At 44.4% G+C, this 27,222-nt stretch overlaps 2 protein-coding genes across 2 annotated transcripts in view; one reads left to right on the top strand and one right to left on the bottom strand.

The window, feature by feature from the left end:
- The window catches only part of LOC119399887 (serine/threonine-protein kinase/endoribonuclease IRE1), a 49,842-nt gene extending 28,802 nt beyond the window's left edge, over positions 1-21,040 (bottom strand). Inside the window, exons 1-5 of the mRNA XM_037666766.2 lie at positions 20,683-21,040; positions 5,870-5,981; positions 2,896-2,932; positions 1,119-1,273; positions 920-1,048 (exon numbers count right to left, since the gene is read on the bottom strand). Of these exons, the coding sequence (XP_037522694.1) occupies positions 920-1,048; positions 1,119-1,273; positions 2,896-2,932; positions 5,870-5,981; positions 20,683-20,829 (580 nt within the window). The 5' untranslated portion in view covers positions 20,830-21,040. The remainder of the gene's footprint in view (positions 1-919; positions 1,049-1,118; positions 1,274-2,895; positions 2,933-5,869; positions 5,982-20,682) is intronic.
- An 857-nt stretch (positions 21,041-21,897) lies between these two features.
- The window catches only part of LOC119399886 (testis-expressed protein 2-like), a 53,332-nt gene continuing 48,007 nt past the window's right edge, over positions 21,898-27,222 (top strand). Inside the window, 1 exon segment of the mRNA XM_049417872.1 lies at positions 21,898-22,535. The gene's annotated coding sequence lies outside the window, so the exon portion shown is untranslated.

The following is a 27,222-nucleotide window of genomic DNA, read 5'->3' as shown; positions in this document are numbered from 1 at the left end:
ACCAGCATTTACAAGACAGACAAGGAATAGAAAGCACAAGGACGTGTCACCCATGCTATGAAAGCTAACTTAACTGAACGCTTTATCAGGTACTTTTTATTGCTGAGTGTATCACACCACCTTCATGCATATGGTAGACTTTTTCTTTATATGTGAACAGAATGGACCACTTTTACTTAAACGGAACACTTAAAAGTGGTTACAAGCGTTTTACAGTATACTCTCTATAAACAGAACCTGGAGAGATCAGAAAAAATATGTTCCGTTTAGCAGGAGTTTCGTTTACTGAGAGATGAACAGGGGTGCAGAATTCAAGTATGAAACCAATCATATTAAAGGCAGTTGTTCTATTTAAGCAACAATTCTGTTTAAGAGATTTCCATTTACTGAAAGTCCACTGCAACTGCAATACACTTTTATTTAAAGGGAACAGTTAAAAGTGGTTACAAATGCGTTATAACTGTGACACACTTATGTCTTAATTAAGACATGTAAAAGTGACTGATATGGTTTGTTCAATGGATGTCCCCTTAACAGCAGGCCATAATGTACATTTACTCTGGAGGTATGTTTTTTTCTAGTGTTCAGACAAACATAAGCGCAGTTACCTTCAGAGAAAGCAAACGATGTTGCCGGATGAATACACATATTAGAGAATTCCTTTCAAAAGAGCTTGCCCTGAAGGCAATCACCAGCTTGCCCCTTTGCCAATTCAAATACAAGATGAAATTGCGTGGCGTTATGCACATAAAGGACTGAATAAATCATACAAGGCAAAACTGAGCAAATGCATGCGTCGAAATTTACAGACCATATACGCTGAAAAAACGAGAAACAGGAAAGTCGGAGGACAAGCGTGAACAGACGTGGATTACAATAGACGCGTGGAAATGGCATAAGAGGGACAGCGTTGCCATACCTGTGCGGCCGACAAAGATCGCCCTCTCGTAGGAGACCGGGCAGACCTTGTCGGAACCGTGAAACGAAATGGTCTCCAGCTTGTCTCCCGTGAACATGTCGATGGCGAACCAGACGTCCAGCTTTTGACCTGAACACGGCAGGTAGAGTTAAGTTGTATAAACGGCAACTTCAAAGCCACTGGAGTGATTCTTTCTCACCGGTATACAGGATGCCATCGGTGCTTCGACACGGCGACGCTGACACCAGTTCCGGTATGGTGAAGGGGAGCTTCTTGATGGCATCCTCGCCGCTGGTCTCACCAAAGCCGTAAATGTACAGGCTGCCGTCCTTTGGATCCGGAAGAAAACTTGTCCTGTGGAAATTGGAGAGATGACGTCAGAAATCCACATAAAATATGTATACTGCCAAGTGCGCTTATTTATTTATTCTTGATGTGATCGCGTTTCACCCACAAAAATTGTTACCACTGCTCGGCACCGGCCGCGCCACAATAAGAGCTTCTTGCAGGCTAGTTGCATCTTCTTGCAAGGTAGACCTTGAGGTTAGATTGCACGCACGACACAAGTAGTCGAGTTTACTCTAGAGCCAATGCGAGCACCAGAGATAACGCTGGAATTTTTATCACTCAGGTATAAAAGACAACACGTTTCGACGACCATAATATTATTCGATGACCGACAATTGTGTGCGCCGATATCATTGCACTCTGAGTGTCATTCTTTTTTATGGCCACGAGTTCGCCCAATAAAGAGCTTCATCTTTATCGACTTAAGTATTTGCTTTCTTCACCGTCCACATGACAACATGCTTTTATATGTTATACGTTGGCTTAGGATCCCAAGTATTCGCTTAATTTACGACATGTTTGGGCATCCATAGGTTACCTACATACAGTACAAAACGAATTTGTGAGTTCTGACACAAACACTTGTACGCACACCAATACGCACTTATGACAAGTTGACTAGTGACAGCCAAGTCAGGGGCACCATTTAGTAGCAGTGGGGTCTTGTCAACATATACAGCATCAGCCTCCAATACCAAAAGTCGGCCAACTTCAAGTTATGCTTTATGATTGTGCGCTCAACCCACTGCTCTTGTACAGAAAACCAGAATTTTCCAGTTACACAAAAGTTCTATCAGAATTCAACAGCATTGCAATGTTTCAAATACTTAACTTTCCCACCAAAATGTACAGGCTTTCTTTTTGAATTCACCAATAACTACAATTATCAAACTGCCTGCACCGTCTAAAGCACAAAGACGTCTTCCAGCAACATTAGATTACCCATTCCTTATTAATTATCCCTGTATATTAAATTACCTCAGCTCCAGCTAGTTATACTTTAGCATGCAAGAAAATTTTCTCATCACACCACTGAATATTCTGCCACACTCAACTGCATTTCTTATCTTTACCCTCAGATGGTGCAAATTCAAATTGCCAAGAGTTGACTGCAGTACAACATTAGCTGCGGCTACAATTATACTGGAATAGATTAAAAGATTCTGGAGGCGACCCTAACCCTTGACTTAGGTGCCTGGCGGCGGCACTCGCACGTCGGCGCTTCGTGAGCCCTGGTGGGTTAACTCCGTTTTAAATCCGTCTTGGGTTAACTCCGTCTTTCGCGCGCTGCCGAAGCGGATCTCAGAGGCCACGCAGAAAGAAGCGCCGGTTGAGATCTGTTCCGCCAGGTGCCACAACAATCCCAGCTGCTCACAATCTTTCAATGAGCTCAATCGATTAATTTTCATTCATTATCCTGACAGTTCATTGGCCCTTAGGTCAAGTTATTCTCCACTACATGTATCCAATATAGCTCTTAACTTGAACCAGAGCTGTCGGTTTATATTTTTAGGAGACTTTTTACGAATATTCGGAAAACGGGAAGTAATTGCTCGACCACATATGCTTGGCAGAGAAACACAAGTGTCAATCGGTGCTCATTCTACTAAAAAAATAGTGCTACTTACCTTTTAGAGACATCAGCAGGCACCTTCAGAACTGGCTCTAGAACCACCAGAAACAAAGCATTTACAGTTAGGCAGGTCAATGTACAGGCCTTAAGGTTAATCAGTCATTATGTACACCTCGGGAACATCTACGTGAACAACGTCTAGACAGAGAATGTTGCAGAGAAAAAAATCTATGCACACGCTTCATTCATTCAGGCACAATGACACTTGGTCACTGTCAAGGAACTTCTTACTGAGTCTAACTGGGTCAATGCCCTTTTAAGCATGCACGCCTTTTATTCCTTTCACTTTTTGTACTTTTGCTTAGTCACGTTCACTGGCATTTAGTGTTGAATATATCAAAAAATTTGCATCCATTGGGACGCGTCTTTGTTCCGCAAGAATAAATGTCACCACTCTCTGCGCATGTGCTAGTTTCGGAGCACAAACTGCACGCACATTATCAGCGAGAAGAACGAAAGACACAGTTTCGTTAGACGCAGCAATATGAAGGCAACAGATATAATGAAGCTAAGAAAAGCATAGGGTACGCTATTTGTAAATTTTAACTGAAGTGAAGCACAATATTTATTTATTTATTCAAATTACCCTCAGGGCCTTACGGCATTGTAAATGGGAGTGGTTACAAAGCAAAAAAATATACAAAAACAACAAATTCAGCAATGGAATAAAAATGTACAAAGAAAGACTCCTATATTATGCAATGTTAGCTGTGTGTAGCCGTAAAATGAAATACAATAGGTAAATCTACAAATTTAAAATTTTTAACACAAAAGTGTTTTATGCCGGGGTCCACCACGGCTCCACTGACGCATTTCCATCACGGACATGACTTTGTAAAATATAAAGACTAACATATGGCATAGAAAAAACTAGAAGAAAAAGTTCCATCACTGGTAGTCGAACTTACGACCCCTCGATCCCCAGCGTGCAGCGCGAAACAACCTAACGACGTGCTATTTATATACACCATTTGCCGGTGGCGGTACTCGGAGATCAGTGGTATATCAGCGTGTTTTCGTTATCACTAGCGAGATGGTGCGAAGGGCTCGAAGGGCGCGCTTTAAAGGTCGTCGCCCCACGCGTTGAGATGAGCGTGCGCCTCTACAGGGCGTGGTCGCTCGTGCGCGTGTGCTTATCTTGTACGTCTTGCGCTCTCACCGCAGGTTTGCGTTAAACTTTGCTCACTGCAGCGGCCGCTTTTGCGAAACGAGCGCGCTGCTCACAAACAAATAAGTTACAACTGTGACAGTTCGCGCTCATCCTGTGTATACTTGTGCGCTCGTTTCGTGCGTCCTCCTTTGTATTTGACCAGCGCGCTTTAACTGTCGAGCTGTGACAGTTGTTAGTTCGCAATCATCCTGTGTATGTTCTCTCCATGCGTCCTTTCTGCTTGAGCAGCACGTTGAAAATTTTGAGCTGCTTGCCGTTCTTCGCGTGACATTACAACTTGTTGCTATAGCATTCATTCCTTCGACCTTGGGGCGAAACAATGCACAACAAACGTTCAACTATGTCTGTGAAGACACGTTTTACTTTCGTGTCATATCGATTCCTGTGGCAGAGGGATAAGCCATGTTTTTTATCTAGTTATACAATATCACCTAAGGTTTGTCAAAAAAGTGAGTTGTCAGTAATAGCTACAATGTCTTGGGAAAGGTGATTCCAATCTAATGATGTACGAGGCAAAAAAAGATCGGCAAAAAGACTGGGTGTTACAAGTTTCGATGCCAACCTAATGGTGGTCAATGCGACGTGAAATTACTGAGGTGTAAGGATCAGTTACCCCCGTATTCAGAAACGCTCCTTGACTTGAACTTTACTTGCCGCCGCCTTCAATGCGTTTCGAACGCGCGCCCTTTAGGTGGTGCCAAGGCAGCACAAACGCGTTTCAAACGCGCTGCCCAAGTCGGTTGCAAGTCAAGTTCAAGTCAAGGAGTGTTTCTGAATACGGGGGTTAGTCATGAAGAGTAGGATGATGCAATAATTTGTGAAATAAGGTTAATACGTGATAAAAGAAAATGAAAGTGGACGATAAACATCTTGCCATCAGTTGGGACTGGATGCAGGCTGCGGGTTCGGTTCCCATCGGCACCAAGTTGCTTTTTCATTTATCCCTTTATACCATAATTGCCAATCAGCGATAAAAAATTGCGAATAACATATGCTATAACTCCTCTGGCTTTATCATCAGTTACTTTCACGTGCATGTTACGAGCGTGATGCATGGTCCTTAATAGTAGGCACGGAGCCTTCATGAAATGAAGTGCCAGCGAGGATTTCAAAGATTATCCTTTGAGGACAATATACGCCCCAAACACTGTAAATTTTGAGAGGGTCCGTTGCTCCTTTCCATATTAAGACACAACTTCACTTTCTCACTCTCCCATATTGCTCCCTCATTATAAGTTCTCAAAGTCCATCTCCGATAATCACATGAAGTAATCCATCTCATAGCTGGCCAATCTCCCACAGCATGTACGAGCCGTGTATTTATTGAATGACGACGACATGCCGACGACAACAACGCTGATGACGACGATGACTGCCGGAGACAACTGCTCATTTTCTTCTGTCGTGCCGCCCCCTTTTCTCCACCAATATATCTCGTAATGCCGACCAGTAATCTAATATTGAATTTAAACAACATGAACAATTTTGTCTTTCGCAGCCTGCCGGATAGGTACAAGCCGCAGATCCAGTCCGACTGCTCCACATAAGTTGAACAAAGGGTCCGGAAGATTACGTCGTTAGCATCAACGACAACAGGGTACTTTTTTTTTCTTTTATCAGTTTTCTTTTCGAATAAGTCCTATCAGAGTTTGTTATGACTAATTTGCATAAATTTTCATTATTCTATTGTTCACTTTTGTTCCTCTTAGTACTTCGCTTGTGTGCAATCTTCCTAAACCCCGGTGTTCCCGATCTATCTTATGGGCATCAGCCAGCTACTAAGGCCACAACAACCAACCTTCTTTTCTGGACCAGCGTATGCTGCCGGACTTCTTTTCCACGGCATGCAGGGTTCCGTCCAAGGTGGAGACCAGAATCAGGGGTTCAACAACGGCAAGGTGCCTGTCGTCCTGCAGATAGCAAGAGAAAGAAAACCGGCGGAAGTGGCGGTTATTAAAGGGACACTAAAGAGAAAAACGATTTCAGCAGCGTTAGATGTTTAAGCTCGGAGAAAGTCCGTCAGCTGTGTACAAAAATTATCATCATCACGAACTGGCACGCACTCTCTTCATCCTCTTCTTCATCCTTTTCATCGCTCCCAGAACACATGCCCCGATTTGTCCGGCGTGGGATGCAATAACTCTGATGGGCGAGAGAAGGAGTACAGAGAGAAAGAGAGAGAGAGAGGAAAAGAAAGAGAGAAAGGTAGAGAGAAACAAAGAGATAGGAAGAAATAGAGAGTGAGAAGGAGAGAGAGAGAAAGAGTGAGAAAGGGAAAGAAATCGAGAGAGAGAAAGATAAAGGGAAGAAATTGAGAGAGAGAGAAAGAAAGAAAGAGCGAGAAAGGGAAAGAAATAGAGACAAAAAAAGAGATAGAAAAGATAGAATGAGAAAAAAAGAAAAAATTAAGAGATAAAAGGAAGGCCACCCAACTCCACTCTTCCTTCAGGCTTGGCACTACTAGTGCAAAGCTACCTTAATTGTTTTTTCTCGTGCAACAGTAAATTACAATTTCACAATACCGAAAGCACCACCTTTACAGCAAGCAAATGTTTGGTAAGCGAGAAGACGCGTAAAAAGGAAATACAGCTAGTGATGCTGCCTTGAAGTTCTCAAACTACCACGTCATGACACTGTAAATTTTCACGGCGTGTGCTAGTATGTGATCATTCGTCGCTAAATATGGTTCACATTGTTTTCTAAGGGTCAAAGAGTATTAACACAGCAAGTCTGAGAAAATTTCATTGCCCCAATGTGGCCAAAATACGCAAGAAGACCTTGATGTTAGGACGTCACACAGACTGTCACTTGCTGAAGTTTCGCCGCGAAATTCAAACGTGACACTTTGACCTTCATTTCCTCCTTTAATGATTAACCTATGATGGCAAAATTAATGACAACAGAGTCCTGAAGGAATAATTCGTCGGTCTAAAGTGATTCAATGTTTCCCTTTAGAGTCCTTTTAAACTGGACTCGGCAATGTTAGCATCCTAACAAGAGTGCATCAGTGGCAGCAGTCAATAGTGGCATAACAGCACTTGACGCCATTTTGACATGTTACAGTGTCTCGCGTTTCCGTACCCTAAACTAGAAACGAAAAACCCACTAGACAGATAGCCCAGTCTTTCTTGGATCAGTTCTTCACGGAGTAGTGACACATGCTCCTTGCGCACAAAGGGATGACATTTAGCAAATGTAAATGTCGGAAAGCACTTGCTTTTCGATTTGACGCTGAAATTAGCGTGAAAATGTCAGGCTCAGCATCGTCTAGTTATTGCAACGTCAACAACAGCGAGAAAAGATTTGTTGACATCATGTAGCAGCGACGCTGCCGTGCACATCATCTGGATTACTTTTAACATCCTGACACGAATCGATATATTTGCAGACGTCACGTTTCAATAAGGACAGACATGTTGAACAAGCCATCTACACTGTTATTGTAACACCGTATTTTCTTGCATTTAACTTGCACCAAAAATGGAAAAATGTGCCTAAAAAGTTAGGGTGTGAGTTATATAAGGGGTTTTATGCATATATTTTTTTTTTTGTAGAGTTAAAGTTAGGGTTATTTGAGAGACGGGTTATACGCGAGGAAAGACGGTACGTAGGCAGATGGCAATCTGCGGAGGTCACATAGCGACTAGGTTACATACGTCATACTTATAACAAGTGATATAATTATGCACAGCAAAATCTGCTGACATCGTGTCGCAATGAGGCTAGGTGAGTCTTTCCTCACATAATAGGCACTAACGCAGTGACACAGCGTGAAATTCGCTGACTTTATATAGCAATAAGGCTACCTAGAGAAATAATAAAACTCTTCTTGAAAAATTTCTACAGTGTATTTACATTGCATTACACAGTGCATTACACATTTCAACTTTAGCTCCTATCAATGAGAAAGGTTGCACATTTTGACTTCAGCTCCTATCAATGAAAGAGCTCACAATGAATGAGCTTATCAATAAAGGGGGTTACACATTTTAGAGTTAGCTCTTATCAATGAAAGGTGTTGCACATTTTAACTACCACCTGGAAACCTGGATCAGTAAACCAAATATTTTTGCAGAAGCTGAGACATTGAACTCATGTGACCACACCACGTAGGTCAGCGTTCCGTCTACCGTGTACTTAATACAAATACGACTTTTCACTCATGGCTATTCCCCTTTAACATTTCCGTGTGAGTCAAGGCCCAACTACCCTCGGGGCATTAAAGTGTGTGAGAGGACTTGATCTCTTTTTTAATTTCCGAACAGCTTCGCACAAACTGAACTTTTCACTTTCGTGCATCTTGGTCTCCCTTCATATTCTGATCCCAACCGACATTTGAAGCTCGAAAGCATACACGGCAACTAATGGCTGAGCTGCGACACAGATGAAAATTGCAAGCATCTGGGTGCAAAATTTAGCGATAACATACTATCCAACAATGACCCACAGGTCATTGTGAAATTCCAAGCAAATGTCAGTATAATGTACAGATCCTTTTTGCTTGAATGTACGCTTTTCTTAAACGTACCCTGAAATGATTTTGACGATTGTGTACAAACCCACTGAGACAACAGCCCAAGTCCTTCGAGTCATTAACAGATTTCTTTAAGCACTCTGCATCAGGCATGTAATTAAGTCTAAGGTTTCAAGTATGTATAGTACTCACGGATTGAAACGCAAAAATTTAGGGCTAAGTGATGCTCGTCATTTTATTTCCAGTGTCTACAGTTCAAGTCATATCACAGCAATTTCGACTCGAAAACTTACATCAGAGCCAACCTTACCTTTAACAGGCGTATGATGCGCACAACATGACGCAGTTATCATGAGCAATTGCTTCTAGCAGTCGTTATACTAAAAAAATGATGTCGCATTTCAATTCATGAGTACTGCACACTGATACAGATTGCTGTGGCACTGTAACACAGTTTTCAGCTGCTCCTACATTTGGTACATGCAATGGTCTTGCGACACCACTCAGGCAACTAAAGTGACTGGCTTCTTAGCACTTGTATTGGCGGAAAAAACGTGAACGGCTGGGTTTATGGCGGCACCTAATGGTGCAGAGGTCGGCTACAAGAACACTGAGTGCGACCTCCACAACTGCAGGAGCCGGAGCTCAGACCGTACTGCTCGACAAGGATGTTGGGGAGGAAAAACATGGCTTGGAAGGAGGGCAACCCTTGGTCACCCGTAGCTCATTCTTTGATAGAAGGTGCTTCGCTTAAATTACGGTGAATATGATTTACTCTGGTTGCAACCTAACCACTTATGTAGTTTCAAAAAGCGTTGTGGGCACCCTTGAAGGCAAGCCTATGTTGATTATAGCATGGAGTGTCATTCAGAATACTGAACGAAAGAAGGAGAACTTTTTCGAGAGACTCAATTCTTTGTTAGACACAACAAAATGAATCCAACAGACAATTAGGCCAATGAAGTCATAGGGAACGTTAACTGATGTCTTAAACTGTAGTGCAGTAATAATGATGTAAACTGAAACGAATCACAGTGGGTGAAAAATCACCCTTCCCGTTAGTGGGATTCAAACTCGCAACCTTTGAATTACACGTCCGGTGCTCTACGAATTGAGCCACGACGGAAGGCGCTTCCGTCATATTTCTTTCTACTCCAAATAAGAAAAGTTGCGCCGCACACGGGTGTTCCCAATTCATTGGGGTGGCACGTGTTACAAGATTCGACAAATGGTAATAGTGCCAGAAGCAAAGGCAAAAGGAAGAGATGGGTATGGCCGGACCAATACCCAGACCGGCGAATCACACTAAACCACTTACAGGCGAAGGACACAACAGAGGAAAGGAAGAGAGCTCAAACAGATGCATGTTTGGTTTGCTACCCTACAGAGAGAAAGGAGGTTGCGGAATATTAAGAGAGGAGGAGGGATGGAGGCATTTGGCGTGCAGACTCACAAAAGGGGGAGAAGAGGTGCTGCCTGTCACGTCCAAAAATCGGTCATCAAGGACAGTTGAATATACTCCATCTCACAAGCTGGTTGCAGCTGGGTGGAAGCGACAAGGTGTAAACAAACCACATGCTTGCACAGCAAAACATAGTTTTGCTTGTAATTGCATTATAATTGGAGAAGGTTAAGAAAACTGCGTTTGTCTGGCACATGCTAAGTCACAGCAATACGTGATACGCTAATCACGATTCGCATGTGCGTCATAAGTATTTAATTATTGTATCAGTAGCTGCCGATAACTGTGATGACGAACCAACATGGCAGTGCCCATGGCAACGCGATCGCCCGCTTCAATCCGAACTCGCGCTTGCTACTTGCCCACTGTCTTCGCGGCAATAAATAAATGGTGGAATCGGCTATCGTTTTATGTCATCTCACGATGACCTGACGACAAAGTATGAGGTACGTTTTGTCCTCGTTATTGAGAGTAGCTGTTTTTTCAGCCACGCCTGCTAAGCCTTGTACCAGAGAATTTGAAAAAGAATCTTGGAAACAGTGCAAAATATATACAAATACATTGCTGTCGAAGTGTTATGACACAAATATAACGCAAACACAACTGCCGATTTAGAACTTACGGGCCACACAGCTCACGATGGCCACTTTATTATTTCGAGGCGCAAGGAACCAGCATCGACGTTTGCTGCCATGCTTTTTTTTTTTTTCAGCACTATCATTGCAGCCCAACACTAAGAGCGCTGGTTACTGCCGTGGGCTTCCTCTACTCGCCCAACACGTGAGTGCAGACGCCACGGGGACGCCGAGCAGACGATGTGGCACAGATGAATACATCGTGAGGGGTGTTTGCTCTTCCTATTGGCTAAGCAGCCCCGTAGCTTCCACAGTGCTGCAACCAGCTTGTGAGATGAAGTATAGATAAAATACAGCTACAACTGTGACACTTTTCAAGCCTGCAATGCGTGGAGCCACGATACAGGAATTGTAATACTGAAAGAAACGTCTTTAATCTAGTCCACTAAACACGGTCGAGAGACCACTGTGCTCGACGTTACAAAAAACACAAAGAAGGTTTGTTTTCATTATAAAGACAAGGACGGTGAAAGCCTTGATGACCTTGAAGGGCCCTCACTCATTGTGTACATGTACACATTCACGGATCAAAACGCGAAAAGTTAGGGCTCCGTAATGCACACACTTTTGTTTCCAGCGTGTACAGTTCCTGTCGTAACAGCGTAATTTTGACTCAAACACTTACATCCGAGTCAGCATTGCAACCACATTTGCAGCGACATGACGCAGTTATCACGAGCAATCGCTCATAGCAGCCATTATACTAAAAAAAAACAACGTTGAGTTTCAATCCGCGAGTACTGGACAAACCACAGGGGAAGCTAGCCTGTGATAGCAATTGAAAATCTTCGTAATAGTGAAAGAAACGCAGTCTATACTTTGGACGTTTTCAATGCAGTGTCAAACAAAAAAATGCATAGCGTACAGATTTATTCTGTGGAACAATACTGAAATATATGCACAATCTAGAAAAACGGAGTCGTCTTGTGCAAACCATCGCTGGTGGAGGCCACACGTCAATTCCATGAATGCACGAAAAAACCTCAAAGTTCGGAGCGAAGTGCTCTTCATAAATCAATGCAATACTGCCTCCCTTCAAGCAATTTCGAAGTTTTAACAAAGAACAAAGAGTTGTTCACCATAGTTCACGCACTAAATTCGAACAAGCCGCTTGCAAAGGCATCTAGTCTTACAATTACTGGAGACTGAAGTTAAGCAAATTAACGAAGACAAGAACACAATACACATTTGATCATCTCTTCAGAGATGTGCAAAGTGAACATAGGTATGTCTGCCATTGCAGTAAGAAATGGGTGAGCTTTCATTAAAGCAGGCGAGTGGGATCTATGGTCGCAGACATGCACAGCAGATGCAGTCAATCCAGCTGCAGACACGTCCCGTTAAAAAGGACATTACAAGGTTTTAACAATTCTTTATTCTTCTTTTCTTTATTTCTTCTTTGTTGACTTTCTGACCCGATGCGGCACTGCCCATCAATCTCCCGTTACAAAGGAAAGTGGACGCAGGAAAGTGCGCATTGCCTTTGTCTGTTCAGCTGCTCTATCTGCACTTCATCATAATGACCCTAAATGAATCAGCCTGGCTCAGTACCCTTGGAAACAGGCGTCGTTATTGTCATCATAATCACGTCCTCCACAGACATTATAGACAGAACGGAGGGGAGGGGCAGGATAATAATAATTGTTAGGATTTTATGTCCCAAAACCACGATATGATTATGAAGGACGCCGCAGTGGAGGGTTTTGGAAATTTTGACCACCTTGGGTTCCTTAAGTACATGGGCCTCTAGCATTTCGGCTCTATCGAAATGCAGCCACCGTGGCCGGGATGTGATTCCGTGACCTTCAGGTCAGCAGTTGAGCACCATAACCACTAGACGATCATGGCGAATAGGGTAGGGGGGGATGAAGTGCCAGGAGCTGCACTGTGTAATGATAACCCTCATTTTCCATTTATTTTGCTGTCTCTCATCATTACAGTGTAAACTTAAACTGCTCATTACTACAGGCTATTTAAACAACCTGCCATGGTGGCTTAGCTTAGCGACTAAGGCATTGCACTGCTAAGCACGAGATGGGAAAACACGTATGCTTAGATTTAGGTGCATCTTAAAGAACCCAAGGCGGTCAAAATTAATCCACAGTGCCTCGTTACAGTGGGCCTCAGCATCTTAAGGCAAAAGCCTTGGATGCCTCATCAAAAGCGAAAATTAACTGCCACCGCCGGCATCAGAACGAGTGATGCAAAAAATCATCATGTGGTGACGTCCCCATATGACGTCATCATGATGCCACAGATCAACAAAATGTGCGATCTCATCATGACGTCGTCACATGACAACATTGTTTGGTCGAAGGTGGGCTGATCCCGGAGGCACTGCAAAATCCAGTGAGGTGCAGAAAACTTGCAGCGCCTACGATCTTGGAGGCAGTGCAAAACCACGCAAGGTGCAGAAAGCTTTTGCAAAGGGGGAGGGGATGATCAGTACAATTGACTGAGAAGAAAAAGAAGAGGAAGATTGCTTTCACCTTTGGGTCATCAATGCATAAGGGACAGTGTGAATTTTTGTGGGTTCCAGCAAGTAAAACCTTACATTTGCATTTTAATTAATAACAGCGCAAAGGAGATTGATTGAAAAAAATTTTTCGTATAATAATGGTTACATTTGGTAATAACATGTGGCCCCGCCAACTCATGCTTACTTTTACTGCTACTTTTTTATGTAAAGTCCTTTCGTTGTCCTCTTCATTGCAAAATCAAGGTGTTGTCGCTACATCCCTTCGCTTCCTTGAAATTCCAGCTTGCGCAAGCAGCCTCGTTGCGAGATGCACTAAAACTCTGCAACAATATCCCCCTCTGCACCTTTAGCATAACGATAGTACAGTAGTGAAAATATGCACGTGTCATGACAACTGCCTATTAAAAATATAAAATAAATCATTCTATTGTGACACATCCTTTTGTTAGAACTCTAGTGATTTTGTTAGGAAGTAGACATGATCAGTTACGAAATGTTAAATCTGCAACAGAAGGCAAAGCTCTTTCATCACCATGACGCAAAGTTCAGAAGGAACCACGTCAATGTGTGACGTTGCATAATTCTTGACAGTTAAGATATCCAGGCCTCGTTTCTTCAAGGTGGGTACAGAAAATATGATGAACCGTGATTACCATTTATTTCATACTACAACGTGAACTTTTTTCAATGACACATTGACCACTACTGGCCGGAAATGTTGCATTCTGAAACGGAACAGAGGCAAGCTTAAAAAAACGCCAGGCCTGCGCTGAAACCGCAGCACAGTCACAGCGAAAGCTGGAAGAGCGGCGTTTCAAGAGCCCGTTGTAAGCTCTCTTGGGGCTACAATACAAGTACACTAGAAAGGTACCCACTATGCCATAAATCAAATTTTCGTGAAGTTGGGAAGCGCCTACTAAGCCATTATTCGTCATTCTGCGGAGAAGCGAGGCACCAACTACACGTCTGTAAGGGATTATGTGCACTTTTGTTGACGCGACGACTGATGACGATGAAGAATTACGGCTCAGCCCTTTGTAATGGGTTGGAAGCTTTAAACGGCCCAACAGTTATGTCATTTGCACTGAGTGACGCCCGGTCGCTATTTCCCTCTGCCGCCATGCTGTATAACATACGCTGACGTGGGAGAGAGACGGGGGAGGGGTGCGAAGAATTTTACTGAGACCCCGAGGAAATGGATCATGCGCTTATGGGCTTCCTTGGCAACCAATACAAGTGCACTTGCGAGGAACCCACTACGCTATAAATCATTGTAATTTTATTGCGATAGCAATTATATGGACAGTCTCGGCTGGATTTTGCCGTCGCCGTCGCCGTCGCCGCCGTCATGCACAGTATATGTATAAGTATGTATATATATATAAAGGCCCCAAAGAAAAATAACTCAGAAAAATGCTTCCGAAGCGCGGAATCGAACCAGGGACCTCTTGCTCCGGAGCGAGCGGCGCTATCCACTACGCCACGAAACGCAGATCCTCCACGTAGCTAACGGCGAGCGTTATATACACACCATTTAGCGCTGGACGGACTCAGAGACAGCAGGCGATAATAAGCGTTTCTTCATTACCAGCGAGGTGGCGCTAGGAGCCCGACGGGCGCATTTAAAAGTCGTCGGCGAGCTCGCTCGCTTCTTCTTATATTTGCGCATGGGAGAAGCTTGCCCTTCCGCTGTCTGCTCGCGCGGTTTTCTCGTGGCGAGGGGTAGAGGAATGTTTCACGCTTTCACCGTGATGTCCGCGCTCATGTTACGGCGCGTACGAATGTCACTCGAGCTCAGGGACGCCGCCAAACGAACAAACAGAAGATGAGCGCGAACTATCAAGTGTCACAGCTCGACACTTGAAGCACGCTAGTTTCGTTCGCTGCTTCGGCCGCCTTTGCAACAGAAGCGCTGTTCAAACTGAGAGTATCCATTGGCGAGCCTCACTTCGTATAGCATTAGTTCCTTGCTATCGCATTCATTGCTTCGCCCTTGCGGCGAAACTGTGACTTTTTTTTGAGAAGTAGGGCAGCAGGCACTGTGCCATTTTTCGTCATTCTACGGAGAGCCGTGCTATCTGCTAAACGCATGCAAGGCATTATGCGCACTTTGTTGATGCTGTGCCTGATGACGACGAAGAATTATGGCAGAGACCTTTGTAATGGGTTGGAAGCAATCAACAACCTACTCGTTGCGCAATTCGCATTGTGTGACGCCTGGTTATAGAATTCGCGTTGTGCGACGCTTGGTGCTTATTTTACTCTTCTACCACGCTATATTGCATATGCTAATGTGGTTCGTTCCCGACACGAAGCCTGTATAGGACCTTTTTGCAAAGCAGTTTCAACCACCGGCATGGCTCAGAGGTTGAATACTGGGCTCACACGCAGAGGGCCCAGGTTCGAACCTCGTTCCATCCTGGAATTTTTTCTTATTTCGTTTTTGGCGGCGGCGGTGGCAGCGGCGGCGGCGGTGGCGGTGGCGGACAACTACGGCGCCAAAAACGGCCGTTGAAATGATCTCATAACAGCTTTCGCTGTAAAAATGCGAAGACGTTTCCACCCATGTGGTAATTTATGATGGCCATCAGTACAGATGAACAGTTCGACAAAATGCCCTTTTGGGCTAGTAGCTTAATTGCATCAAAAGGCATCATAGCACTAGCAGAAAGATACAACAGGATGAGCGTTAACTTTCAAATGCATGTTCATTATCAAAAACAACAACATATGTAGATCCGTACAAGAAGAAGGTTTTTTGGGCCTTTTCGTGTACAAATCTACATATACTGTACAGATCACGTACAGATAAACATCATATGTACATATCTACAGATACTGTACGGATCTACTTTTACTGTACGAATCACGTACGGATCAGCAGTATATGTACAGTATATGTACTACAAATACTTCACAAATTTCGTGTACGGATCAACATGTACTGCACGGATTCCGTATGGATCAACAGTATATGTACAGATTTACAAATACTGTATAAATTTCATGTACGGACCAACATGTACTATACAGATCACGTATGGATCGGCAGTATATGTACAGATCCACAGGTACTGTAAGGACTTCATGTACAGATGAAGAGAGAGAGAGAGAGAGTGTGTGTGTGTGTGTGTGTGTGTGTGTGTGTGTGTGTGTGTGTGTGTGTGTGTGTGTGTGTGTGTGTGTGTGTGTGTGTGTGTACACATACATGAATAAGGCCTTTTAGCCTTTTTCATGGACGTGGTACATGAAAAAGTCACAGATTTACATACACTGTTGTTTCTAATAATAAATATTCAGTTGAAAGTTAGCGCTCGTCCCACTGGGTCTTTCTCGTCCGAATCTGCTAGTGCTACAATACCTTTTGGCTGTTCCACCGAATGTGTGACCTATTGATCTAGCTCAAATTAACACATATTTTTGTACTTCTTTTCAAAAGGACGTGCTGAAACATGCACATGCTTTCCAATCGCAGATTTCATTGCAACACGAACGCGCTCTACACGACAGTGCAACTACAATGTGTACACAGAACATCAATAACTAAAGGACACGGTAGCAGTGTTGTACATGTTCCTCTAAAACAGGAACGAAAGCTAGTTCCTCGTTCCTTCCCAATCTTGGAACGAGTTCCCGTTACAAGTTACCTTAGCGTGAAAGGAACTCGTTCCAGTTACATTTCGAAAATTGGAACGTGTCATTACATTAACGTTACATTTGAATTTTCAATCAAAATATAGTGCCGGATAACCCTGAGGCAAAATAAAGTGAGAAATTTAAAGCTAGCACTGAGCTAAATATATTTTATGAATTTGACATCTCCCGCAATGTAGATAAAATTAATCTAAAGAAGCGCTCCTAGAGGAATTTTTCAGAGATCACCGGCCATGCTACAGACATGTCTAACTGCAACTTTCGTGCCTGTCTATTACAAGTGCAACAGATGGGTCCCTTTCCACGTCAGTCTTCAAATTTGCCGTCAGAATAATGCGCTTCAGATATTCAAATAGAAATACCCACACATACACCAATATAAATAATTTTCTTTCACAGGAAACCACATCGAAAAGAACAATACATAAGCGCAATGAGTGCTGCTTCAATATCGCAGTGTGAGCAGAAAATAATGTCCAGGATACACATTCACAACTTAGTAAAGTCCCTTGTTTGCACTCAGCAAGAGTTGCATATCGATGTTGGTATCCGACTGAGGAACCTGCTTTGTCGTCAGCATTTCATTGGCAATGTTGGCAAGCAGAACCGCCCGAATACAAAGCACCGCCCCGCCCCACACACACACACACACAAAAGCTACGTTCAAGTTGGCTGAAAAAAAAAGTCACCGAGGGGACAAAAGTGCGTGCCCTTTTGTGGCGGCAGCCTTACAATGAGGTTCGATGATTCTCGAATGTCAAGTAAAAGTTCCCCAAGGTGTGTCTACACTCCAGAATGGCCAGTGATTGCTGTCAGACTGGCTCAGACAAAAAGGAAAAAAAATCAACTGTTCTTGCCGCGCGTGGTCGGTCTTGACATCGCGCAATTCCCTGCGCCCCCGGCGAGCGCCTTAAACCGAAAACCAGGATGCAGCAGAGTCAAGTGACAGGCGAGCAGTAGGTTTTGCGCCTCACGCGGTCACCCGTCCACCTTGTTCTGCATGATGTCCTGTGTGCGGGCGCCTGTTCAATGCCGAGGAACGTTTACGGAAGGAACGCCGTTCTCCATACCATTCCTACGTAAACGTAACGAGTTACCGTTACAGTTCCACTGATCCTTAATGTAACGGTGGAGTTCCTCCGTTCCTCTGAAAAGGAACTAGTTCCTGGAAAGTCATTCTTTGTAACACCGTTCCGTACAACGCTGCACTGTAGCATTTAGCTCAGAGTGCAGGGACGCATATAAATATGGCATTAACGTCACAAGCACAGCTGCATAGTAGCTACATACGCAGGTTCTCAATCCACATTCACTGAATATGTGATTAATGCCGCTAATTCGAACCATCTCGTGAGAAAAACCCAGGAGATAATGCGTTTGCAGGAAAAGGTCACCTGTTTATCAAATGAAATAAACTTGTTCTAGAGCGCAAACTCCAGATGTGTTTGGAGATCGGCACGTCAAAAGTTCTGTATGGTTCATTCAGCGCTAATGTAGAATCTTGGTACACAAATAAACTCGAAGTTAAAGCGAAACCATTAGCCGACACGCTAAGTCAATAGTCCGTCAGCCTATTAATCAGCTATAATTACCCACACGCCTACGATGATGCCGGCACATGATATAGTCACAAATGGGCTATGAGTCTAAACATGGCCACATATAAACTACCTTCATCAAAGACTCAAATCAATGGACATATATTGATTTACGGGCTGTATTGCAACTCTTGCCGATAACAACAGAGGGCACTAAACCAAATACCACAGAATTCACCACAGAGATTTGGGCTGGACATGAAACTCGCCCAGTGGCGTAAATCATGGGGGGGGAGGGGTTCAGGGGGGTCTTGACCCCCCCTTGGGTTCAGGCTGGGGGGGGGACACACCTTGCAAGTGGCCCCCCTTGAGATTTAGATTTCGAGCATCATATTTGAATTGCTTGACTATTAAATCTTGCACACTCTTCGAAAAAACCTACTATGAAATCTGAAGTGCTTCCAAGGAGCAGAAACAAAGCACAAAGTTATTCCTGTCTCAAAAGGCACTGTATAGCATAAGGTTCCTACGTTACGGGTTACTTCTGACGTGCTGCAAATGTTTATTATACTTGGCTTTCATATGCAATGTAAATGAAGCATGCACGACCATCTACCATTATGTATTTATGTCGATGGTTTCTTGGAAGCCATTGATGATGAAGTATGGGTTTGATTGCTGGACTATGGTTACGTTAATATTAAAGAACCACCAGGAAACATAAACATGCTTTACAAGTAATTTGTCATGGGAGGCTATCCGGTAATACACGACGGGGAACCGATCTCGAGCCGAAGCTAAAGAACAGCTGTACTTTTTGCGTGTAATAACAAGAGTGTGCTAGCATTTTCACTTGATCGTTTAACCCAAGTGATATATTAACTAGAAATATGCTAAAGCCCACCGAAGAGCCACACGAAACCTAAGTTCACCAACGTAGCTTTTTACTATTGACTGCTCATTGCTGTTAGGTTAAGCTCCCTGACCTGATGGTGAGGCCCATATTCGCTTTTTATTTCTATTTTCAAAGTATGATTTTAATTTTCATATAATTAAAAATAAAGCTATATTCGTAAAAACAAGATGGCCGCCTTGACAAGATATGTGTGTTCTGCCCTTGTGATAATGCTGGATTTACGACACTACACTCTCCAACACTACAACTGCTCTAGCCGGTGCGCTTATGATTTTGCAAGCAAAGGTTAAGCACAATGTGTCATCAGTTGCTTGACATACAGTCTGCCTTGCTGGCTTTCTTAGGCCCATATTCACACACCAACCGCATCCTTATCTTGTGTTTTCCTTATCGGTTTTGTGCCTTTAGTGCACTTGATAAAGAAATTAGGCCAGTATTCCCAAACCAATCTTGCACTTGTCTTTTACCCTGTTACCATTTATGTGCCCTTATAACACACTTCGAGAGTACAAAAACATGAGATGAGGAAAATGGTGGTTTATGAATACGGGCCTTGTAAAAAAATCTCACAGTTCACGTTGCATTGCATGCATCGCTACGCCGCGAACGCGCAAAGGCAACAAGGAACTCCTTTTTATCAGATTAGACAAACAAGACGCAATACGTACCGCCTACATACGCGCGCTGTTTGCAGACACTGCACTTTTTCCGAAACGCGTTCACGTGAACCCACGGTCACGCTCGAATAAACGCAAATCGCAGGGACACACGTCCGCCCCGCAACGACTCGTTTCCACTCAGTTATGTTGATGTACGGGTGCCTCATATGGTGCAATGATTTAGATCGCGATCGAGTTTCCTCTTTCTTGATTACGATTGGCTCATACGAGCACAACGCGCGGAAGGGAAGCTAATAACGGTCGAGACAAAATTCGGTCCCGATCAAGACTCGATCGCGATCGAAACTGCGCACCACGTGAGTTTCAGTGTGAAGTATCCAGTGTCACGCGGTGCACTTTCGAGTACGATGGAGCCCGATCGAGATCGAATTTCTTGACCGCGACTGGCTCTCAGCTTGCGCGATTGAGTCGATCGCGATCGTAAGTGCACTGTGAGGCGTATCAGTGTGAAGTGTCCCTAAGTATCGGTGTCACGTGGTGCACTTTCGATTGCGTTCGAGCCAGATTGAGATCGAATCTCTCGACTGTGACTCGCTTGCGCAATCGGGCCAATCGCGATTGAAAGTGCTCCGAGTGCAGATTGCACAAACACGAGGACAGCAGAAATACACAAGTCGTTTGTTTTCAAGGCAATGTGGTCAAGATCGATACACAGCGCTGGCTCCCTGATGCAATCGTCGCAACACGAATAAACGGATCGAACTGCGACACGGTAGAGAGCACACGTAAACGATCTAGGTTGATATCGGCGTGAAATAAACGTGTCACCGTACCTTCTCTGTCGGTTGTTCAGCGCCGTCGGCACCGTGCCATGCTTCCGAATGCCCACGATCGGCGTGCACGGCGCATATTGCAGGCAACACAGCGACGAGCAACAGCTGTAGCAGTGTAGCAACGGAGGGGCGCACGATTCGCAGCATGTCGGCGAACGCGAGACCATGCTCCCATAGTAATATAAAGTCAAGCCGTCTCTTGTGCGTTTCGCGCGACGAAGCGGTTGCAATGCTCCTCGTCTCCTGCCGTTGTTCCTACTCGCTTCGTGAGCGACTCGTCCCCATCACAACACAACACACGAGAGAAAACACGCACATCACACACCACACGAGCGAAAGTTGACTTGTGGAGCCGGTGCGTTCCGTTGGACACCTTCAAAGCGGTTTAGCATCAACGTTTGGAGCTGTAGCGCGTTCGATTATCTGAATAAGGGCTTTCAAGTTGCACCGAAGTTGTTCTTGTGCAAAGTGTTATGTAGTGCTGGAGTGAAGACAATGTCCCGAATGGTCCAGAAAGTGAAGCCGCATCTCGGCCATACAAGGAGGGGCACATTGTCGAAGTAAAGAAGCGTTCTTTTTGTCTTGTTTTGTTTTCCTAACCTCTCTCTGCGCGATAACAGCACGCACTTTATGACGAGTTTATGATAGCTAGTTTTGCCGGAGAAATATACTCAATGTGTACCTTTAAGGTCATGTTTTTCATGAGACTAAACGTCTTGGCAAGAATCATCCGGAGATAATGGGATGAGTTGCTTTCGCCGAAGATAAAACCATTTCTTCAAATATGACCAGCTTGGTGTTCCCCGGCCGACAAGGCCCCGAGCCAAGTAGGGGCGAACGATGATTTTACCTTTGTTGCCGCACTTTGTTGCCTAAGGGGGCAGCCGGGGTTATTTGTCCAGGATTCCAACAAAGTTGCTCGGCCCGAAGGTTACTCGGTGCATTCCAGTGTAACCATATAGCACTCTGGTGTAACACCGATGTGACTTTACGTGACAGCCTTGCGAATCTTTAGCTTTGTCGCAAAAACCATACTTTATGACGGTGACTTAGCTTCTATGTCTCCCTTCACTGATGAAAAATGACTACATACTGCATTTGTAGAATACGAAGGAATGGCTCTTTATTATCTTGCTTTAATCCTCAATATACATCGTGACGTAGAAGTTGACTGGTAACTAGCGCCGCAGCTCATTTTCCTCGACGAATGAATCGCGCATTTGCGCGTAGCGTGACCACACAGCGGCGTACGCTTTTGGTTCCGCTTTCGCTGGTGCCAAAAAAATCTTCGCATTTGTTGCTTCTCTATCGCTTATCTGTGACATGCAAGCGCCGTTCCTCGCAGCGCTAATCTCCGAAAGCGATCAGCGGCGATAAAGGATATCGCGAGCCTTGCCCTTTCTTCGTCGTCATCTTCTCGCGACAGCCAGCGGTGGTGGTGCTCGTTCGAATGGCCTCAGGCGAAAGTCATCAGCTGGTGAGATGATCATCAAGCGTCGGCGTACGTCACGTTGAAACTGACACAGCGGGCTGTGTCAGCCTCCGTGTGTTGACGCCGCGTTGTGCAAGCAACCGCAAGGTTTTTTTTTTTTTGTTTGTTTTCGCCTTCATTCATTCTTCGGTGTGATTGCGCCGGCCCGGTATTGCGAACGGTATACGCCGTTCGGGCCATGTAAGCGGCAGGACTTAGCACGACTCCTGCTGCTGTGTCGCACCTGTTGAGCCTCGAAGGCGCCGACGCCGTGTGCCGTGAACGCATCTCGCTGTCGTTCAAGCTTCCGTGGACGGCATGACGGCGTGCTGACGCCTAAACCTGTCAACAGCTGACAACAGCGCTATCCGCCGAAAATCTGGTGAGTAGCGCATGCCTCTTTGGCTGGCTGCGCCCCTCTCGTGTTCCGAAAAATGACGTCTCGCTTCTCGTGTAAGAAAACAACAAACCCCGGCTTCTGACTTCCAGCCACAGCGCTGTGTTCTAAGAACGCTTGCCGGCGTTTGTTTCCCAAACGTGGAACCACCTTCAAAAGCGCTTAGTTAACGGAGACACAGCACAGAACGATAGTACAGGACGCAACACTGTACAGACACAGACGTTCGGTATTGTATGTGTTAACTAAGCGCACTTTTGTATATGAATGAATACCAAGTAGTAGCTCTCAATTTGGAGCCAAAAGCGCTTAGCTGCAGAAATACCGGTCGGTTTTGTTAGCTACTTCGGCTGTTTAGGTTCCCCGACTGTCGTACGGGTGATTGTTTTCGTTCTACCGGCGTACTGACGCACGATAAGCGCATTCATTTGTTCGCCAGTCGCAGCTAAGTGCTCGTTTTGACTCATTACGACGCTCGCGTCGCATCGGCGAATGCGTTTTGGCTGGCTGAGTGCGATTGGCAGTTCGTTTTCCTCACGATATGAATCATGACGTCGTCCGGAACACGGAGGAAAAAAAAAAAAGCAAGCTCGCGGAACGAGCGGAGCGCTACGTTTACTTAAGGCACGCGCGGTGACAGCCCGTGACGATGCAGGAAAAATAAAGATGTCTATAAAGTACGTCCGGCCGGTTTTTTCTTGGCGTTGCGAAGCAACGCTTCGTAACGGGCGTCTAGACGCCACTTAGACATATAGATCCGTTTCCGGTTCACACACCCCCTATTTGTTATGCTATTTAAACCAGTTACTATTTCCGTGAATCACTGACTATTACTACGCCGTGACTGCATGCGTACCATGTTTTCTAAAAGCCTGGTGTTTTATGTGGTGTCTCGGCTGTATTAATAGCTCGCTACTATTTGTGTGAACAGTTACAACAAGAATTGCAACATTCAGGATAGCCTATACTGTTTGGTAATTAGTTCCGTTCATTTTGCCATTTTCAGCTGTCCAGTTGACTACACCAAGTGTATTGCGCAGATGGGCTGCCTATTGTCTAAAGCAGTAACAAGGCGTTGAACTGGGCTAGCTGGTACATTGACAGAATAGATAAAACGCCTGTGGAGTGCAGAAAAACAAGGAGCAGTCTGAAGCATGACTTTGTTCAGTATACCATGAGAGTTAAGTGCACCTATGAGCATATGCAAAGCATGCATTGCTAAGTTATGCCTTTGCGTCCACACATATGTGGGAATGTTTGCACATGTTTGAGGTACACTGTCGGCAGTCTGCAAGGTAGGCTCACTTGTTTTGCATGCACGCCTGAAGAAACAGGATATGCTTCAAGAAAATATTTACGCCGAGGTTTGAGAAATCGTGTTACTTTGGACCGAGCTCTCTTTGATAGCTTGAGCATCAAGTGGTAAGCTATGTTGCACTTGCGCACGGCTCCTCGACTAGGATGTGAATAGTAATGAATTAAAGCTGCAGACTTGAAGGTACGCAGGGAACGAAATTGGCTTATACCATCCGTCAGTTTCATTTCTCCTCCCAGGTGCCTTCAACCAACTTGCCTCAGTGCATGTTTTAGCGTCGTTCTGCAGGTCTTCTTTCTCGTTAGTGTTTATTATTATTTTTTAGCTCTCCCCATGCCACATCTACTTGGAGAGGCTATAAGGAAACATGTCTCGTGCTGGCATTTATACAGTGCACATTCAATCACAGTTGGTCCCTATCAAAGTGGAATTTCTCGAGCACGATGGATTGGCTCCCTTCAGATGCCTGCGTAATGGAGCCACTCACAATGGAGAAAGCTGATACGTTTTCTTAGTAAAAAAAACTAACCAAAGGAAAGTACACAGAAGTTGAGGGTAACACTACACGATTGGATTACAAAACTTGAGGTTAATTTTGTACGACTGTAGCCCAATATGTTTTGTATTTTAGGCTGCAAATGAAGGTGCATCTATCTCTTACCAAAACTGTTGCTCTCTAATCTGGTGTCCATCTGAAATAACGCTAGTATTTCTTCATTAGCATGGGAAGTGTACCTAAAATCTGGGCTGTTTCTTTGTAGCAATAATTTTTCTAACGCTGTTCTGTCCCGTGCCCCGTCAGTGGTCGGGACAAAGCTGTGTCCATGTTATCGGTGGAATATCAGCTGACCATGAGCAGTGGACGATAAGAAGATGCATAGCATTGAGCGGTTAGTATAGTTATGTAACAGCCACCTTGGAACCTCGGTGCCAGTGTAAACAGAAAAAAAAAAGGTCTGCCGAGAATGGCATCCGTGTCATTTCAGTAGCTAACGTTTAAATCGTTGTCTCTTGGGCCATTCATTAGTGCTACTACTGAAACACCTCCGGGCCACCTCTTGTGGCTGTTAGTTGCAGCCCTTTTCAATGTAACAATTGTTCATGTGAACAAACAAGACTTCACTCTTTCAAGTGGCTGCGCATGGAATAGACATGACACACTACTGTAAATCGCAAACCTTGTCTGCATCACTCGGTTATCTGTTCATATTGTTACGTTAAGTTGGCACTTACACCAAACCATTTCAGCAGACCATATTGGCGATTGCACCAAGCTTTATCATCCAGTAGTGCTGCTCAAAACAAACGTCCTTCGGCAATGCTAATAGAATGAGAAAACACAGATTGCAGTAGTGCTCGTCGGGCTTTGTTTGAAAGATACCGGCATACTGTCGGCGCTTGTATCGTTGGGACACAGTGGCCGCTGAGTCACGGCCTTGGCCGAGCTGCACAGATGATGGTGCCCTTGCGTATGCATGCAGCACGCTTTCACCGATGCCCAGGCCCCTGCACATTACGGCACGCTGGTGCATGTTATGGTGCGCCAGGGCACACTGGTGCAACCAGGTGTATGCCGGTGCACACTGCAGTACATTGGTGCCTCCTATGGTACACTGGCACAGAGTATGATAAACTGGCGCCTGGTACACCATACCACAGTTCTGTGTCATATGGTTCCACATACTAATGCACTTAGGTGTAAAATATAGCATCATTTCAGCGGCTGCACTCACTTGAGTGTTGACCCATTTTAGGACCGTGCGTAAACCCCTCCGTGCCGCTAAAGCGGGTTATCAGCTTTGATGGAAACAGACCTGTCAAACTCCTCCTCTGGTAGCTATTGCAGTTCTGTCACATCAGCTTTATTACTTAAAGGTTTAGTCTACTTTCAAGGCTATTCATGCGATAAAAGTGTATGCTACTTTGAAAAATGTGAGTAACTTCATTATTAACCACTTAAGGGAACATTTAACTAAGTAGCATATTTATTTTGCAGAAATCTCACACTTATATCGGAATGCTCCTCTCTTTTACTGCAAGCGGGTTTCTGCTACAGTGCCGCATCGTGTGACCATTGGTTGCAGAACAGATACCACAGAGTACCGCTTCAATCAATGCACAACACAGGCCTTGCAGCACACACATAACACACACAAAACAGTGTGCCCTCAGGGCGAGTCTGCATTGCAACAAAAAAAAAGTACAAAGATTGTGTCTTCAAGATCTGTGTCAAGGTTCACTGATATTGCTACATGCATATTGTGTAATATCTTGGACAATGTGCACGGGTACCCTGTTGAAGATGACAAAGAACCCGACTTTTTTTGCTCAGGCTTTCAACTTGAACTGGTCAACACTGTAAATAAATCTTGTAAATAGTCATCGTTGTAATTGCTCCACCATTCGCGTAACATATTTTCGTGGAGGTGAGCATTCTTTGTCAATGGTTGATTTCTCCAATGTTATCAAGTCTTTTGTATGTGCATGCTTTTAATACTGAAACTGATTATGATAACTTACCGATTCACCGAACTTATTTCTTCTAACATATCCATTAAATCACGCATAGCTTGCAAAGTGAAGCAGTCATGCTGGCAGCATTGAGCCAAGCTCCAAAATAAGAACAAGCGCTTTTCAAGGAGACAAGGAAGAGTTGTAAAGTATGACTAAAGGAGCCCAATAAGTGCTGTGCCACTGTAAACAGTAAAGTGCGCAAAGCAGCGTGCTTGCCTGACTGATAAGTGACTGATATTAGAAAAAAAATGAGGAGCAGCGCAGAGATATATAAACAATGGAATTGACGTCAATAGGGCATGGCACTGTCTTTCCCATTATCTCGTGGGCATAACATGCATGCTGATAAGCCCAGTGGGTAAGATGTGTTTAAATGTTCACAAAACAAAACTTACAGTGTGTGGCGTGTAGCGCATAACAGATGACCGAGTGTTGAGACTTCGTAGTGCTCTGCTCCCACGCTGCACCTCCTGGCTTGAAAAAAAAATCTCAAGTGCATTGTAGAAAAGCTATTGTGAGACGTTATCTTGGGCACTCTGAGCCTCGTAAGGGTGTTCTTTGAGGGCTTTAATAATCAGTCCTTTCAGTGAACGCAAGAAAAAAAAGTAAAATTTGAAATTGTTGTATTGTAACTCCTTTAGGAATTGTCCTGTAATTCTGAAATGCTGTTGTACTCCCATGTTCATTCAATCAATGAATGAATCATTCATTCAATAGCTTTTACGGCAATTTTGCCCTGAATAGAGGAGACTAGACTTAAAAGCTGAAGTACACCTTTATGGGGGTTCTGCTCCCCTTTTACAATAGACAGCAGATCAATTCAGAATTATCTGAAGAAGTAGT

The sequence above is a fragment of the Rhipicephalus sanguineus genome, chromosome 7 (genome assembly GCF_013339695.2).
Source record: "Rhipicephalus sanguineus isolate Rsan-2018 chromosome 7, BIME_Rsan_1.4, whole genome shotgun sequence".
Lineage (NCBI taxonomy): Eukaryota > Metazoa > Arthropoda > Arachnida > Ixodida > Ixodidae > Rhipicephalus > Rhipicephalus sanguineus.
This window is presented reverse-complemented; position numbering and strand designations above follow the sequence as displayed.